The sequence below is a fragment of the Thunnus albacares genome, chromosome 18 (genome assembly GCF_914725855.1).
Source record: "Thunnus albacares chromosome 18, fThuAlb1.1, whole genome shotgun sequence".
Classification (NCBI taxonomy): Eukaryota; Metazoa; Chordata; class Actinopteri; order Scombriformes; family Scombridae; genus Thunnus; species Thunnus albacares.
This window is the reverse complement of record NC_058123.1, coordinates 14,635,141-14,651,335: the sequence shown is the minus strand read 5'-3', so window position 1 is coordinate 14,651,335 and position 16,195 is coordinate 14,635,141. Positions and strand designations below refer to the sequence as shown.

The window sequence follows — 16,195 nt, the reverse complement described above, 5'->3', positions numbered from 1 at the left end:
AGTTGAGTGCCAATGTTTGTTTTATTAAAAAAATAAAATACAAATGATGACCCAAACAGTACACAGCAGACTTCTTACTAAACCCAAAGCATTTCTATCTATCATTCAGTGCTTTTTTTTTTTCTCTTTTTTTTCCACTTTACTCATTTTGGCTTGTTTAAAGATAGAAAAACAATGTACAAAGAGTCTAGTTTGTGTTTGTAGATGCCTGCTTCCTTCTCAAGCTGGGGTGTCTCTCATTTTGGCAAAAATGAAAAAAAAACAAAAAAAAAAACAAAACCCACATAGCTCAACCATGGCGCCTCCATCTGTTTGGTATTATCAATGGTTGAGAACAAAAAAAAAGCATAGTTTCCAGTTTCTTGACAGAAACAATCACACTGATAACCGAGATATTGTTTCAGAGTGTTGAGGGGTCCCACAAAGCATTCCTGTATTACCCCGACGTCCCCTGGTCTAACGTAAGCTGACTGTGTCCCGTGTTGAGGTCTTTCATATGTATAATATACAAATTTCGAAACGTATTGTGTTTATAATAACTGAAGATTAAAGGCAACAGTTAAATATTCAGTCAGTGAAAAGTCTTCAAGGTGGAAAAAGAAGAAAGCTCTTGTTTAAAAAAAAAAAAAAAAGAACAAAAACAGAGAAACCGGACACATTGAATTAGTGCAACAAAATTGAGGGATGGAAAAAGTGGTGAACAGACCAAAGATACCAAAAAAAAGAAATCATCCAACAAACACAATATATTCAACTTTCTCCTTCGACAACTTAATAATGCGGTTTATACATAAGTCATGAGTATAAAGAGTTAGTGGTTGAGGAGGCAGGCAAACTGTATTTCTACTGGAAAAAGCCAAAGGAGGGGAGGAAAAAAAAAAAAAAAAAGAATATATAAACCAGAATGGCTTTTTAACTCAAGCCCCTCAGCCGACACCGAAGCATACATACTCACCACATCGTTGTAGTAGCGTTACAAGTACTTTTTTTTTAACTTTTTTTTTTTTTTATACAAGTTTCTTAAACAAATACATATACATAGACCAACCAGAAGAAGAGATTACAGTACAGTGCAGTGCCACAAGTACTGAGAGTTATATTGCTAGTACTGGTGCCCACAGACGCATGACAGAGAGAGTGAGAAAGGGGGTCGCAGCATATAACAGTAGGTTTATGTTTTTGCATAGCCTAGTTGAGTAAAGTACAATACGCTACAGAGATGCGTGATGCAGAAACAACATCAGGCGACAACAGGGGGTGGGAGGGTGGAGGGTTGGGGGGGGGTGGGAGAACAATAATCGTGGAACAACCGCTTTGGCTTTATGAGACTGGTGGGTCATTTAAAATTCTAGCACTGCTTGTTAAAAGATAACCCTGAGAGTGGGAAACCAAACCGGCCATCGACATGGCTACCGCACACACACACACATACGCGCACATACACACACACGTTGAAGACAGTGATGGATCCTTGTAGCGTGGAGATGGCAGCGACTTTGGTTAGAATATATTCTGTCAACTGCATGGGTGGATGTGTCCTGTGCCCCCCCCACCCCCTGCTGAGAAAAATCAAACAGCTGCGGCGTGTCTGTTACCAAGACGGAGCTTGATGGAGCGTGGGGTCACAGTTCACGAAAAAAAAAAAACAGTCGCCACAACACATGCAGTAACAATCGTTCTTATTGGGCAGGAGTGGGAGTGGAAGTGGGAGTGGGAGGGATGTCGCATCACGCACCTCCGTTGAGGTTGACAAAAAACAAAAAAAGGCAAAGTTTAAGCCTATAAAACAAACATACACGGTCATATACAATCAGCTATTATTAAATATGAGCGGCCACCGCAACATTAAAAGTACATCCGAATCCAAACAGCTAGTGGATCTCAGCAACTGTGGCTTCGAATAAACAGCACAGAGCAGACAAATCACTCAATGCACAGATGAATGGATGTTTGTCCACAATTGATGACTGATATAGCCCTTAATCTCGGTAAACATGCGAAAAAACCAGGGAGGCATAGTAGTTGTTTGGCAATGGGAAAACTATGGACCTCCAGTTCGCTCATGCACAAAAGAATCCCTTCCCTTGTTCCTCAACCCCCTCTCCCCTGTTATTATGTCTACATTTGTATACACATAAGCAAAGTAATGCACATTAGCAAAAGATTACAAAGCAAATCTCTTACTGGAGTTCATTTTTGTCCTCCAAAAACACAAAACAGGATGAATCACAACAAAAAACCATAGAACTACAAAAAAAATCTCTCTTTTTTTTTTTTTTATCCTTTACTCATTTTCCTCATGCTTTCAAGTCAGTTAGTAACTAATTGTAACCAGATCTGTGGAACAAAAACAGAATGAGCACAACCTGAAAATTTGGTCTTGACTAATTCTATCAGTGCCACAACTAACTAGACACACACACAGTATTTTAAACACTACCCTCAACACCTCGGTCACAAAACCAAAAGTAAAAGTCTATAAGAACACATGACAGTTTAAATCTTGCAGGGTTTAAAAAAAAAACATTTTTTTTAAACCCACATCCCCTTTTCTCAAAAAAGGCCAGCGCGCTTTCTCGGAAAACAAGCTCGCTCCTCTGCTCTGACGCCATCATGCTTGGAACAAAACAAATCAATTACTAATCAGGAGAAATACAGAACAAAACCCACTTGACTACAGCTACTCTAATAAGGCAGTAGCACATCTGTTTCTGCATACAGATGCTATTTTTTCTGTTTATTTTTTTTTATTGTGCAGCTCCATAATCAAGACATTTGCTCTCTAGAGACATAGCAAGGCAGCTTGAGGTGTGTTGGTCAAAAGATGTCTTAAATTACTTCTGCTTATCGGTGTGCAGTCATGCTCACAGTGTACCGGCTCTTCAGAAAAAGGTCATTGTCATCATGTTAGTATGGCTTCATATCTAAGCACCTGCTCAAACCACTGCTGTCTTTCACAACTGCTGCAAAACGTTTTCTAACAGCATGTTTGAATTCTATCTTCCAATTGAAGCCATAAGCCTCTGTACATTGTTTTGTTTCACTCTATATTGATATATCTGGTGCGCTGGGCCTCTTGTATTGTTTTTTTCCTACGCTTTGGCCACAACAGTGCGCACAGTCCCTCCGATGGTAGAACACAGAAACAAACACAACCACAGCCGGTACGGGCTTGGGGCTGCTGCCATTTAGGAGGAAAGAGGAAACACTTTCATGGGCCACTGAGTTCCTTTCAGGGAGGTGAAACGGTACTAAAATTAAACACATTTATGTGCGGAACCCAGTGTCATCATGTCTTTAAGAGGCCAGGAATTTCCTAAAGGTGTCCTTGTCAGGGTTGAATCAGTGCTGGAAATAGATAACTGGAACTGTGATAACTGTGATAACTGGAAGTTTAAATGATATTTAGGGCATTTTTACCTTTAATGAGTTCATCTAGAACAATGAATAATGCACCATGGAGTTTAAACATCATGACAATGCAGTGTTTTGTGAGCTTGTGTGCTTGTGTGAAGCAGGATGGCTGACCTCAGTCTTTACACTGTGCCCATTTGTGACACAAATATCAGAGCAGACAAAAAAGAAAAAAAAACTTGTTCCAAATAAATTTCTCAATGAAACATTTACTGACTTATCAGTTACTGCCTCAAGTCAGAAGACTTTTTTTTTTATCTTCCAACAATTATGTTTTGCGGTGGTTTTCCTATTTGACAACACCCTGTTCTACCACTATGCTTTGAATACATACAGTATATCGGGCAGGCAACATGCGACGTAGAGGAGCATGCAGTTAATCACAATAGATTCTGCAGCTGTGCCAACACTGACTAGACTGCAGCGCATAGCCTGCATCCACCTCAACTTGCTAACACACCCGCTCTCTGCTGCCAGTGGAAAATACCACAACAAATCCATCACATTGCCGAGAGCTACGGGGGCCACGGGGAGTCGAGACAGCGCCAGCTAACTAGCTACCAGCACTGCATAACGGAATATCATGGCTCATACAGTCATAACAACACGATCAAACTAGATCCAGGGCATATACACTTAACATATTTCTTTACTCTGCCATCTGTCAACGTAGTTGTGCAGCCACTGTAATCCATTGTCATTTTAATAAACAGATGGGCAAAGCAAGCAGCACAACTGCTACTTTACTCAAATATAAACACAGAAATTCATGCCTCATGCAAAATACCAGTGATTTTAATTGTTAATCCACCTCAGTGCTGAGTAAGTATTTCAACCAGATGCTACACAGCACTTTAAAAAGATACACAAACAAGACCCAACCCTTCCCCTACTGCACTATAACATCCACTCACTAGTTCACACTCTAGCAGCCCCTGTCAGGAGCTTTGTTGCAACTAACGGTGACATCTGTGGCCTTTACTGACGCACAGCTGGTTATGAAATGAAAAAAAAAAAAGAAAAAAGAAGCAAGTACATCCTTCGTTTCGTTTTCAACATCTAAACTATAATCGGAGCGAAATGCTGCTGCTGACGCAACGCAGGAAATAAAACACGCTAACATAGGGCCACCACAAGGCTTTTCATTGATAACAAGATTTGGTGGCATAGCCCTATCAATTTAATGCAAAGTGGGGAGATCAAGTGCACACAATCAATTTATTCATGAAAAGCTGGTCACTCCTCACCTACAGTCATGCTAACTGGTGACCACAGAGTTGTGGAGACCATAATATGGATATCATGAAGAAAACAAGGGCTGGTGGGGGGGAGGGGGGGGGTAGTAGATGAAATTTAATACCCGAAGATTAAACAAACTCCTTCCTGTATCTCCTTCCTCTGCTATGTGTGGGTGTTTAGTCTCTCCCCTACTTTAGATGTGAAAAAAAATCCCACCGACTTCACACCAGAGAACACCAGACGCTGGTTGCCATGACCTCAGAGCCGTGCCATCACCGTGCAGCTGTGTCCTAGATTTCACAGCACACACACAAACACACACACACACACACACACACACACACACACACACACACACACACACACAAACTCTCACGCTCACACACAGCTTTGAGAAAAAGGAAATGTGTGCTCTTGTTGAATTCTCCAGTATCTTCCTAAATCTTTCAAGAGGTTTGTTTTTTTGACTCCTCTGCTTAAGTCGTAGTGGGGATAGACTGGGGAAATGTTGCTGACCGTGTTGGTATGTCTCTAGCTGACCATCCCACAAGAGGTAAAATGTCAGATGGAGGGATGGCCGGAAATGTTCTGACCAAAGGAGAGTGGCGAGACAGAAACAGAAACATGACAGCAGAGAGCAGGAGCATGGGAGACATTCAGTTCTGGTTTCAGTCACAATGAATTGCTGCCTCCTCGCAACACAGTGACGCTCGCTCACTTAACAGCAGCAAAAAAAAAAAAAAAAAACCATACCAAATGGAGCATCAAAATGTGTTTGCTGGTTTCCCCACTAAGCAAAAGCAAAGCAAAAAAAAAGGAGTTTCTCCACACAATGTATTATTTGTCTTTCCTAATTAGGAGCCATGAAGGATTAGTTATCATCATCATCTTAACAACATGCCTATGTGTTAGTTCAGAGAATTAAAGCACAGACAGTCCCTGTGGTGATGATGATGGCAACAGCTATCTCATATCACCCAGTGTGAAGCAGAAAGCCGCACCGGTTAGCTGGTTAGTTGTGTTGTGGATCACACCATGTGGTCTCCAGTGCTGGTGCTGGCGGTCTGGTTGGGCAGCTCAGAGGTGTGTTCCTTCTGTCTGAAGATCTGCTGCTGGTGCCCGGAGCAGCAGTCCCCTCCGGCGACCTTGCACATCCGGTGCTCTTCGTCGCTTTCCTCTTCAAGCCCCGAGCCCTCGTCCACGTCCAGCTGGCAAACACACACCTCAATCCCTGAGTCGCCGGTCACGTGCCGACGCCGAGTGACGAGCTCCTCGTCCTCCTCCGCCGCCGCCATCAACGGAGCCTCCGCGTTCTCCTCCGCGTTCTCCTCTGCCAGACACTGTGCTTGGACCGGCATGGATACTGCTTCCTGGTCCGATGGTGGGTTTGAGGCCTCCGCCCTCGGTTCCACCTCAGGCAGGGGCTGTAGCACCGAGGCGATGTCAGGCTGGCTCACTTGTGGAGGGAGTGCTGGAGTCGCCTCAGGAGGGTTTTCAGAGTAAGGGGGAGGTGGTGTCGGGGGGTGACCGACCACCTCTTCATAGTCAGGAAGCTTGCAGTCGTTCCAAAACCCTAAAAGTCAGCAAATGCAAAAACAAGACAGTTATACATCCGCTAACATCCATGCTAATTATTTGAGTGATCTCGACCAAACCATGACACCAGAGACCCCAAAAACAGTAAAACTAATCAATACTACTGCAAATCACTGAAGTTTGTGTTATTTTCTCTCAAATGAAGTAAAGACTGTAGTCAAACTACATAATGTATGTAGATGTGACTCTGTATTGCTACTATTGTTCATTTTTATCTAATCATGTAAGGATCACAAGCAGTTAAACCTCTGAAATGCTGATTTGTAATTTGTCAAGCAAAGCAGCATCTTTACTAGTTAATAAAAATAAATGAATAACTCTGATTCATTTCCAAATGACAAAGACCTTACAGTTCATGAGAAGACTGTGTGTCTGTGAGGCCTTTCTGTAATCCACATGTTAAAAACAGGTAAGTTTGCAGGTGTTTCTGATTAAGAATCATGTAACTTTTGCTGGGTATTCCTACCATAATACAACTGGAAGGGAAGGATGGAGGCTGTGCAACCACTTCAATAATGACTAATCTAATATATGTGCGCAACATTCTTGTGTACCTACTGAGGATTTCCCCATATCACAAAACCTAATCCAAACAATACTAAGAGCATTCATTGGGATTCAAAGTCCGATGGCATTTCTCAAATGCTAGTCCCACCTACTATTACACTGCAATTATTTTTGAATCTTCAAAAATTTGCCATTACAAGGGTTGGGTATAAGTTAGTGCTTTCATTTTAAATGGCAATGTTTTATATGTATGGTTTCAAAACAGACCATTCTTCTTTAAAACCATATTATATTTTGTACATTTCATTATTTATAGACATGAGTTGAAAATAGAAAATTATGTTCTCTCAGAAGATATAATTAGAATATATATTTAAAGAGTTTTATCATATTGTACACATCGAGGTTGCATGTTTAAACAGGAGTACGTGTTAGCAGGGTCTCTGTGTGAGTCACTGTCTACACACACTAACAGTTGGAGTTGGAGTCACATTCTTGACATTAAGTCAAACGTGTTCACGGTGGACCTCGGACTCTGACAAGTGTGCACCTTGTCCACTCCTGTTTGTGATATTAGTGGATACAATATCAAGTTTCAGCCAAGGTCTGGAGTAACCACTGACATTAGGGTGGCATCTCTGCTGTCTGCTGTCCTTCTGGCAGCATCACCCAATGAGCTCCAATATACCCTGACGTAATATGCAGCTGAGTATGACAAGATCGGAATGAGGATCAGCACCTCAAACTCTAAGGTTACGACTCACTCTCAGTACAAGGTGGCCGTTTAATTCAGGAAGAGAGTGGGGAGGGCAGCTGTTTCAAGAAGAGTTCAGGTAACTTGTAGGTCTGACAATCACTGCTGGTTAGGTGCATCAGCTGCTGTAATTGTGGACACTGTATTGGATCTTGGTGGTTGAGAAAGCAAAGTTCTACATTTGGATTATCGATCATATTAATCCTGACCCTCACCTATGCACATGAGCTTGGAGTGTAGTGACAAAAGAATAACATTGTGGATGCAAGCTGCCAACATCAAGTTTGGAAGATAATTGGCCACACTCTGATTGCAGCTCCTACACTGAATCAGGGAAGACCTTAGGGCAGACCCAGTAGAGACAAATACCCCATTCAGACCGAGACGGAGGTCAAACTCGGGTTTTGGGACTATCTGAATGAATTAACGTGGGTCAGCCAACCCTCTCGACCAGGTTGGACAGTTTCGTGGACTTGAAGCTTCCGGTCAACAGTAGGTCGACAACAACAACAGTTTGCAGTTAGCAGAAATTTTAACTGTTACCGGTCAGATACAAAAACACATGCCTCACCTCACCTGCATACATCACACACACTCGCCCAGGAGAGTGGTCTGGATGGACAGGCAAGTGTGTGCAATGTATGCATGTGAGTTTTTTTCCTTTTTTGTGTCTCTGAGAGAGAGAGAGAGAGAGAGCGAGAGAAGCAAAACGCTAAAGTGAGTCTCATGCCGGCGGCTTAAAAAAAAAAAAACCTGACTATTTGTATTCAATATAGTCATTTACTACATCCCACGTAGAACAAGCTCACCCCTAGTCAGAGGCAATTTAAATGTAATTTTCCAGTCTACACTGTAGACTGGAATATCTTAATATATGAAAATGCATGAAGTTACTGGAGAAAGTTGAAGAAAAAATGATCCAGGCTTCTAAGCACACACAACCGCAACCCTGTTTGTAGCTCCTAACATCTGTATTTAACATATAAACAACATCTGAATGGAGGGAGCACTCACAGACTATCATAGGTTTTGAAGAACTCACCGCCTAAACATAAAGCTACAAGATGAGGCAGAGTATAGAACTGCGAGATAATTGTACACTAAAAAGCTGAAAATAAAACTAGGAACGAATAAAGCATATCATCTGCTCCAAATATAAACCCGTAGCAAAAAGAAAGACTACTCACTTAAATTGAGTGGTGGAGGAGAAATGAAGGAGCTGGAGGCTCCTTGGTAGGCCATGAGACTGATCTCACGCTGACGTTGCTCCTGCTGCAGGCGCATTTTAACTCTCCGGTGTCGGTAGGCACAGCAGCAACTCAGCATGATGATCAAGGTCCATACCAACCAGAACCCTATTGAGGAGAGAGGCTCCATTGAATATGATCATCATCTACAGATAATTGATGAAACTGCAGGCTTGAGTTGCTTTTACTTTCAGTATATTTTAGTTTCATTTCAGAATGACAAAATAAACAAATCAATGCAATACTTGAGGCAAATTGCCAAATCAGAGAATTAAATGGACAATACGGATGGGACACAAATAAACAGTATGTAATATATCTGAATGAAGAATTGGGAAAAGACAAAAAAAATATTTTGTAACTTACACCAGAGCTCATAGTAATAGGTGCAGCACTCTGTCTCTCCACAGCAGTACCCCATCTCACAGCGATACTGCTCATTGTTTACCCCAAAACAGAACTCCTTCCCCTTAAATACACAGAAAGTGTACACAGAGTGAATGTCTGAGTCAATATTCAATCACACAAGTAAACAAGAAATAAGAATAGCAGGCTATCGATAGGCTGACATCACAATACGTGAGCCATTTAGTCACGTCCGTGTCACTTAGTGTGTGTCCACATTGGGATACTTATATTTAAAGATCCCCTCCAGACATGTTTCAAAATGTATATAAAAACACTTTTCTTTGTATAATAATTTGTCTGATATGGTTTTTCCACCAAAAAAAGTTCAATTATCTTGTTAAAATCCTTAAAATCACATCTACTCCTTCTAAATCATTAAATACTCCAGAATCTATAAATATGCAAATATATTTCATTTCAGAAGTTTAACTGTTGGACACAAGATGTCTTCTACATCACTGTCCTTGTCCAATGTTTGCTCATTGGAGGCTTCAAGTTTCCACATCACACTTGTGTAAATTGAATATTAGACCAGGACTGGCTTCCAAACTATTTGTGATGATGTCACAAATCAGGCTTGTAGGTCCGTCCCTGAAAATTTGCTTTTCAAAGAACACAGAGAAACTTTCCACTTTCAGCAAGATTAATGTGAAACCAGCTTTCAAGTGTCAAACTCTGCACATGCATCATTTTGCACGGTGAAGCTCAAACATTCAACATATTTTTATGAGTGGAGGGGAACTTTAAAGTACAGGTAAAATACACTTGAAATTTAAAACCTAATTTTAAAATGCCACCTAGCCAACAACATCAGCTGGAGTTGAATGCGGCCGATGCTAAAGTGAGTTACATGACTATTTCAACACATTTAAAGTTAACACACATTAATCAGGAAATACAATCACAAAAACAGAAGGGGTTGTTATGATAGGGGCTCCAACAAGTCAGAAAGTAAGGCACAGTCCAATGGCATCTGTTTTTAAAATATAACAAAGTGCCAAAACCTCTTAAGTCATTCGTCCATGTTTAACCTTGCTGAGTGAATTAAAAGAGGTTTTAACGACAACTATAATAAACGAATGACGCCAACGTTTCTGTTTCACTGCCGAACGATGTCATTATGCTAATAAATACGCATATAATATCAACAAACGTGACGATAAAGTACCATTGTGAGGGTTCATATCGTTATCAACTAGTTTTTATAAAAATTTAAATATCTGGGAAGCAAACTGGGGCTGACTGCTCTGTCTGGCTAGCTAATAACAACCATGAATAAACACGTCAATTTGCCGGGTACCAGTTAGCAACTGCTAACGTTAATCTGGCCACCGTTGATTCAAACTGTGAAATTGAGGTTATAAAACACATCCGTGTAGCTTTTCGAGTTACAACCTAACGTAAACCTCCAAGCAAGTTAACTGTCGATATAAACATCAAAACTTTGACTAACTGACGTCATCCACAGTATACAGTAGCGAACCGTGCCCATTTTCCTTTGTGGAGGAGACAAAAAAGGGATCGGCACAAGGCCTCCACAAAGCCCAGGAGCCTCGGCCTCGACTGGAGGCGCCCGCCGACTCCTGGAGCGCTAGCGCCGGCTTACCTGCACCAGACAGGTCCCAGTACAAAGAAGACCTACAATGGATCCCAGCGCTTTCTGCGGCATCTTTCTGGGGTTTCGGCCGTTAACACGACGGGAATCATATAGCAGTCGGTCGAATCGACGGCTAGTTGAGGTGACTGCAGGTTGCTGCTCCTACTTAACGGTTCGGCTCGTCGCACTCAGACATGTTTTTGTTGTTCCTTGAGTGAGAAACAGCGCCTGTAAGTAACATGAAACTGAGTCGAGTATTGAACTGTAGGGGGAGCTGTGTATGCGTGTGTAAAAACCATATATTTCACTTGAGACCCAGTAGTTATATTTAATTAATTTGCTTCATATATATATTTTTGTGACCAACTTTTTCATTGCCCCTCCCCATGCACTCCAAGTGAATGAAAAACTCATATCAACATCTCTGTCCAGGGTCTTTACATTACCAAAAAACAACCAACCAACAAAAGCAGCCTGTACCCTACCACCCCCTATATCCTATACACCTTGGCTGCAAACAAAACAAAACAAAACAAACGAACAAACAAAAAACAGAGACAAACAAACAAAACACAAAAGCCAAAGCCAAACTTTTCAGAGCTGACTGTCCATATCAAACAATACATTTCTTCAGTATCGGAATTTACAAACAAAAAAGCAAAAACAAAAAATGTTAAAAGCTGTATAACTATTGTAACATTTAAAATCAACTACTTATTTTTTCATTATTACATTCTTTAGTCCCCCTGGCGTGCTTGTAGATACAAGTTGTATACACAAGGTGCTGTAAACTTGTTGTATACTTTTTTCAATAAAGTTGTTTCTAAAAAAAATTGAATAAGGCTTCAGGGTTCATGTCATAGATATAATAATAAGATATAATAAGTTCTTACAATTCATCCATGGTTCATGTCAGTCTGTGATTCAAGTTCAATGCAGAAGATTGCTACAAATCTTTTTTTTTATTTTACAATTTTATTAACAGCACAGTAATATTACAAGCCAAACAACAGTAAAATGAGCATTTGGGGAACATTTTTAATAAATAAACTGATACATAATACAAAAATCAAAAGAGAAAAATGAATAAATGTAAATAACTTTAAAAAATGAATAAGCAATATTGCAAACCAACTTAAATAATAATAATAATATAATTTAAAAAGTGTGTTTGTAGCATGTATCAAAATCATAATCATGACACAAAAAATCAATAAGAAAGATCAATTAAACAGTAAAAAGTTTGATCAAATTTAAAAAATGATTTCTGTATTTGTGTCGAAATCATGTAAATATTTCAATTTGTATTATTTTTGGACCTCTGTTTTGCCTGTCATGCCACGTCACACCGCGGTTCCCCTGGTAACCAAACTTGAAAGCTGTTCTTCCAAGAAGCATGGTCAGGATGAAGTTAATCCACTCAGCCTGAGCAGGGGCCACAGCTCCACCTGAGGAAAACATGGTGAGTTATCAGGATTCACAGTCGTAGCCATAGCTACTTTAATGAAACTTTTAATTTATATTTACATTGAATGATTGTTAGTTGCTGTTGTTGGACATGTATGTGATTCTGGATATTGTTAGATACAACTGTCTAACAGTAGATGCCCATGGATAGAGCAGCTAGTGAGGATGAATGGGTCACATGTCGTCACTGTCAAATATGAGCTGTCACTGGAAGTAGCAAGCTGTATACCTGTGATGCTCAAATGTGTGGTTTGGCAAGTTGTAATCGTTTTAGTGTATTCATTTCTAATGTTATTTTTGGAATATTCACTTCCTTTTAGTGCAGGCAAGCAAGCAAACCTTATTTATATAGCACTTTTCAAAGCAGCTAGTTTGAAATGTCTTAACAGGGGAAAGAAAAGGAGACACAAGGGAAGACAAAGTGTTTAAACCACAAAATGTAAAGTTATTAAATCTAAAAAAGAAAAGTGAATAGGTAACTTTTAAGATGCGTTTTACTGTATATGTGCTGGAGTTATTAGTATATGAATCAATTTCTTTATTGACAGAAAATCTGTTGATTCCAATATGGACACAGTAGGTTGCAGAGTCATCTTAGCAGAGCTTGAGCCAAAGCCTTCCTCACCACCTTCTGGGCACAAGCCACTAACAACGCACTCGCCTAATCTGGGCTGACCAATGAGAGCTTTTGTCTCCCTACATGTGTATGTCATTACAAGCGGCTAACAGCTAAATCCTCATGCTCTAGATGGTTCTTGCTGTGAGGCGAGTGTTTAACCTCCTTTATATGCTGCGACAGGTTCGTCTGCCAATCCTTGTCAGCAGACTGGCCACTGATGACTGCTGCAGGCTGCGCAGGGTGCTAGCCAGCTGCTTATTCAAGCTTTACCTGATACAGCTTAAGCCGTGACCCTTTAACAATACAGTGAGACTATGCTGGCAGGGCTTTTGAAATGTCTTTTTAAATGCGGTTTAAATTTGGAACGTGCACTCTGATTCACCTGCAGGGCCTGCTGTCCATTCTTCGAAGGTTGAAGCAGTCTCCAGAACAGGAGGTGCGCTTACTGTTGCTCGGTTTGGACAATGCTGGCAAGACCACTCTGCTGAAACAGCTGGCAGCCGAAGATATCAGCCACATCACACCGACACAAGTACAAATTTGCACACACCCACTTAGTGATAAACTGTTCTATCTTTACACAGACATTTTCCAGTCAAACAGATGTCCAAATCATGCTTTAATTCACCTCCTTCAGGTATTACATTAATCATTAAGCATCCATCTTGTTTTTGAACAGGGCTTCAATATAAAAAGCGTTCAGTCGTCCGGCTTCAAGTTGAATGTTTGGGATATCGGAGGTCAACGCAAGATCCGCCCTTACTGGAGGAATTACTTTGAGAACACAGACGTACTGGTAGGGCCTGCTGGGAAACGCATAAGCTGCTTGTTCAAGCTGCTTGTAGTCTTCATGATGTATTATTCTACATATGTTAAGATCAGTTTGTTAATAATGACTGTACTGTTTGCAGATCTATGTGATTGACAGCTCAGACAGGAAACGATTGGAAGAGACGAGTCTGGTGAGATGCAGTTTACATTTTGCAATAATAGAATAACATTCTTCAGTATGTGATTATTTGCTATATATAGAAACAAGAGAGATTCTCATTGTGGGTGCTGACTCATCACAAACAGTGGGAATTAAACATCGATCATGGATGATTACAGATGATGAAGACCACAGCATGCCAATTACAGTCTATAAATTTTCATTTTAAATTCAGAATCAGATTAGTTTTCTGAATCAGACAGTTGATTATGTTACTGACTCTACTTGTGCGTCTGTTCCTTCAGGAGCTGTCTGAGTTGCTGGACGAGGAAAAGCTTGCTGCCGTGCCTCTGCTAATCTTTGCCAACAAGCAGGACCTGATGACAGCCACGCCAGCCTCTGAGCTGGCAGAGAGCCTCAATCTGCACACTATCCGAGATCGCATGTGGCAGGTCCAGGCCTGCTCAGCACTCACTGCTGAGGGAGTGCAGGTAAACGCTGTCTGCAAACAACACAACATGAATACACCAGCGAGGGTTGAGACTACAGGGCAGCCAGCAAAGTGGCACCAACTGCACTCAAAGTCAGTTTGAATTCTCACTTACACAATATTGGCATTGACATAGTGACTTTTGATAGCGACAGTAGCTTTCAGCAACACAGTTTATACATTTAAAAGCAGCAGTAAATGATAAACTAATCACCATAACTGACTGAAAACTTAGGATGTACAATAACCACAGCTGAACTGACACATGTCACATTAAAACTCACTGACTACTACTTGGCAAATACTTATAATACTTATTATACTTAAAAATACCTATTCATGTTAACTAACAAGCCAGCAGTATCCGTGTAGTTAATTCCTCTTATATTCAGTTGACTCTGGGTGTAAATTTAAAGACCCTCTCCAGTCATCTTTTAAGAAATATAAAAATACTCTGCTTAGAATAACAATAAGTGTACTAAGTGTTTGATAAAAAGATTAATTTAACCTGTTAAAAATTCTTTTTAATTACATCTACTTCTTCTTCCTCATTAAAAAATTTAGAAATTATGAATATGTAAATAAATGTCAAACTCATTCCAAGTGAAGTAACAAGAAGAAAAACACATTTTTTCAGTAAAGGGGGGATTTTAAGGTTGTCATATCCATCAAATTATAATTCATTGATCCTTAAAATAGTACAGCTCCACGCTCAAATTATACATACTATATCATTGCCCAGATTAGTGGTTCAAAGTCAAGCATGTTCTCATCTCTATAAAGACTAAAGAGGCTTTGCTGCCGAGTCTTCACTATATGTATTAAAGTGCTTCAGCCTCCCATAACCAACTACAGTAGGAAAATGTTTTTAAAACAACAACATTCCCTACCCTAGTCAATATATTACACATCATCAAATAGATAACAGATAGATAATGGTCCACTCTGAGTAGCATTTTACAATTTTTTGCCTCGATTTCCTGATTTTATTGGTTAGTTTGCATCAGAGGGCGCATACAATGAGTGCTTTCAACTTATGAGGCAGCTCCCTTCTTCCTCTATTAAGTGCATAAGAAAACATCAGTAGGCTGTCAAAGGAGGAAGTTATTGCCCTGAAAATCAGCAATAAACTAGAGCACATACATGGACTTTGAAGCTGAGGCTCACATGAATTTCGCCTCGCTAATTTTAACAGCACAATGCCATTGATTGTCTGTTTGGTTTTTCCAGGATGGCATGAACTGGGTGTGCAGGAATATAACATTTCGGAAGAAGAATTGACGAACCATCCCTGAAGAACTGCAGTTGCACTTTAAATTTGACCCATTTGGTCATTTTATGTCAAGGATAAGGAGATGACTGATTGTGTTGTTATTTTTTATGAAACTATCACTTCTTTTACTCTGTCTTCACTGTGTTTTTGTGTACTTACCAGCATAAAAAACATTGTATGAATAGAAACAATAAAACAGATTTCACGTTATCTTCTTAACCCTGTATCTTAAAATGTATATATTGTAAATATTAGGCTGTCTTATCTGCTGTTTCTGCTTGTAATATTTTGTAATGTGTGACTTTAAATGTAAGGGTATGAGGACAATGACTGAGTAAACAGATCAAAACTTCTATATTTTGTGTGGTGGATTAATGACTGGTAGGAGATGTGTGCCTGTGAGTCTCTCTAGTCAAAGCTAGAGGGCGGCCTTGCGCTAGTGTTGTCTCTCACAGCTTAATGCCTAATTATTATATTCTCTCCTTTCTTTCCAATGATGAGGCATCCTGTGTCATCATGTTTGATTTGGTCATTTAATGATCACAATTTTTTTTTCATTCAATACTATAAGCTAATTAATCTATTACCGACCACAAAGTCTTTTTTTGACATGCTGTCAAACAGATTCACGGCCATAAACAAGGTAGGCATTA

At 40.1% G+C, this 16,195-nt stretch overlaps 2 protein-coding genes across 3 annotated transcripts; one reads left to right on the top strand and one right to left on the bottom strand.

Annotated features, from left to right (window-relative positions):
* Nucleotides 1-5,435: 5,435 nt before the first annotated feature.
* wbp1 (WW domain binding protein 1) lies at nt 5,436-11,001 on the bottom strand. The gene is made up of 4 exons (XM_044333662.1): nt 10,772-11,001; nt 9,124-9,226; nt 8,698-8,865; nt 5,436-6,226 (listed from the first exon to the last, which is right to left on the bottom strand). The coding sequence occupies exons 1-4, from the start codon at nt 10,832-10,834 to the stop codon at nt 5,682-5,684; spliced, it is 879 nt and encodes a 292-aa protein (XP_044189597.1). The 5' UTR covers nt 10,835-11,001; the 3' UTR covers nt 5,436-5,681.
* LOC122968440 (ADP-ribosylation factor-like protein 3) lies at nt 10,911-15,895 on the top strand. Of its 2 annotated transcripts, XM_044333664.1 has the most exons (7): nt 10,911-10,992; nt 12,142-12,224; nt 13,237-13,380; nt 13,528-13,644; nt 13,760-13,810; nt 14,085-14,270; nt 15,500-15,895. In XM_044333664.1, exons 2-7 carry the CDS (start codon nt 12,222-12,224, stop codon nt 15,548-15,550), a joined length of 552 nt encoding a protein of 183 aa, XP_044189599.1. In that variant the 5' UTR covers nt 10,911-10,992; nt 12,142-12,221; the 3' UTR covers nt 15,551-15,895. The 2 variants fall into 2 exon arrangements, with proteins under 2 accessions (XP_044189599.1, XP_044189598.1); XM_044333663.1 differs by lacking the exon at nt 10,911-10,992 and having other exon boundaries at nt 11,963-12,224.
* The last annotated feature ends 300 nt before the right edge of the window (nt 15,896-16,195 follow it).

Coding starts and splice junctions, on each gene's coding strand:
- wbp1 (XM_044333662.1), bottom strand. CDS start 10,834: ATGCCGCAGAAAGCGCTGGGATCCATTGTAGGTCTTCTTTGTACTGGG. Junction 9,227..10,771: donor CTGGGACCTGTCTGGTGCAG/GTAAGCCGGCGC, acceptor TGTGTATTTAAG/GGGAAGGAGTTCTGTTTTGG. Junction 6,227..8,697: donor TCCTCCACCACTCAATTTAA/GTGAGTAGTCTT, acceptor GCTGACTTTTAG/GGTTTTGGAACGACTGCAAG.
- LOC122968440 (XM_044333664.1), top strand. Junction 13,811..14,084: donor GATTGGAAGAGACGAGTCTG/GTGAGATGCAGT, acceptor CTGTTCCTTCAG/GAGCTGTCTGAGTTGCTGGA. Junction 14,271..15,499: donor TCACTGCTGAGGGAGTGCAG/GTAAACGCTGTC, acceptor TGGTTTTTCCAG/GATGGCATGAACTGGGTGTG.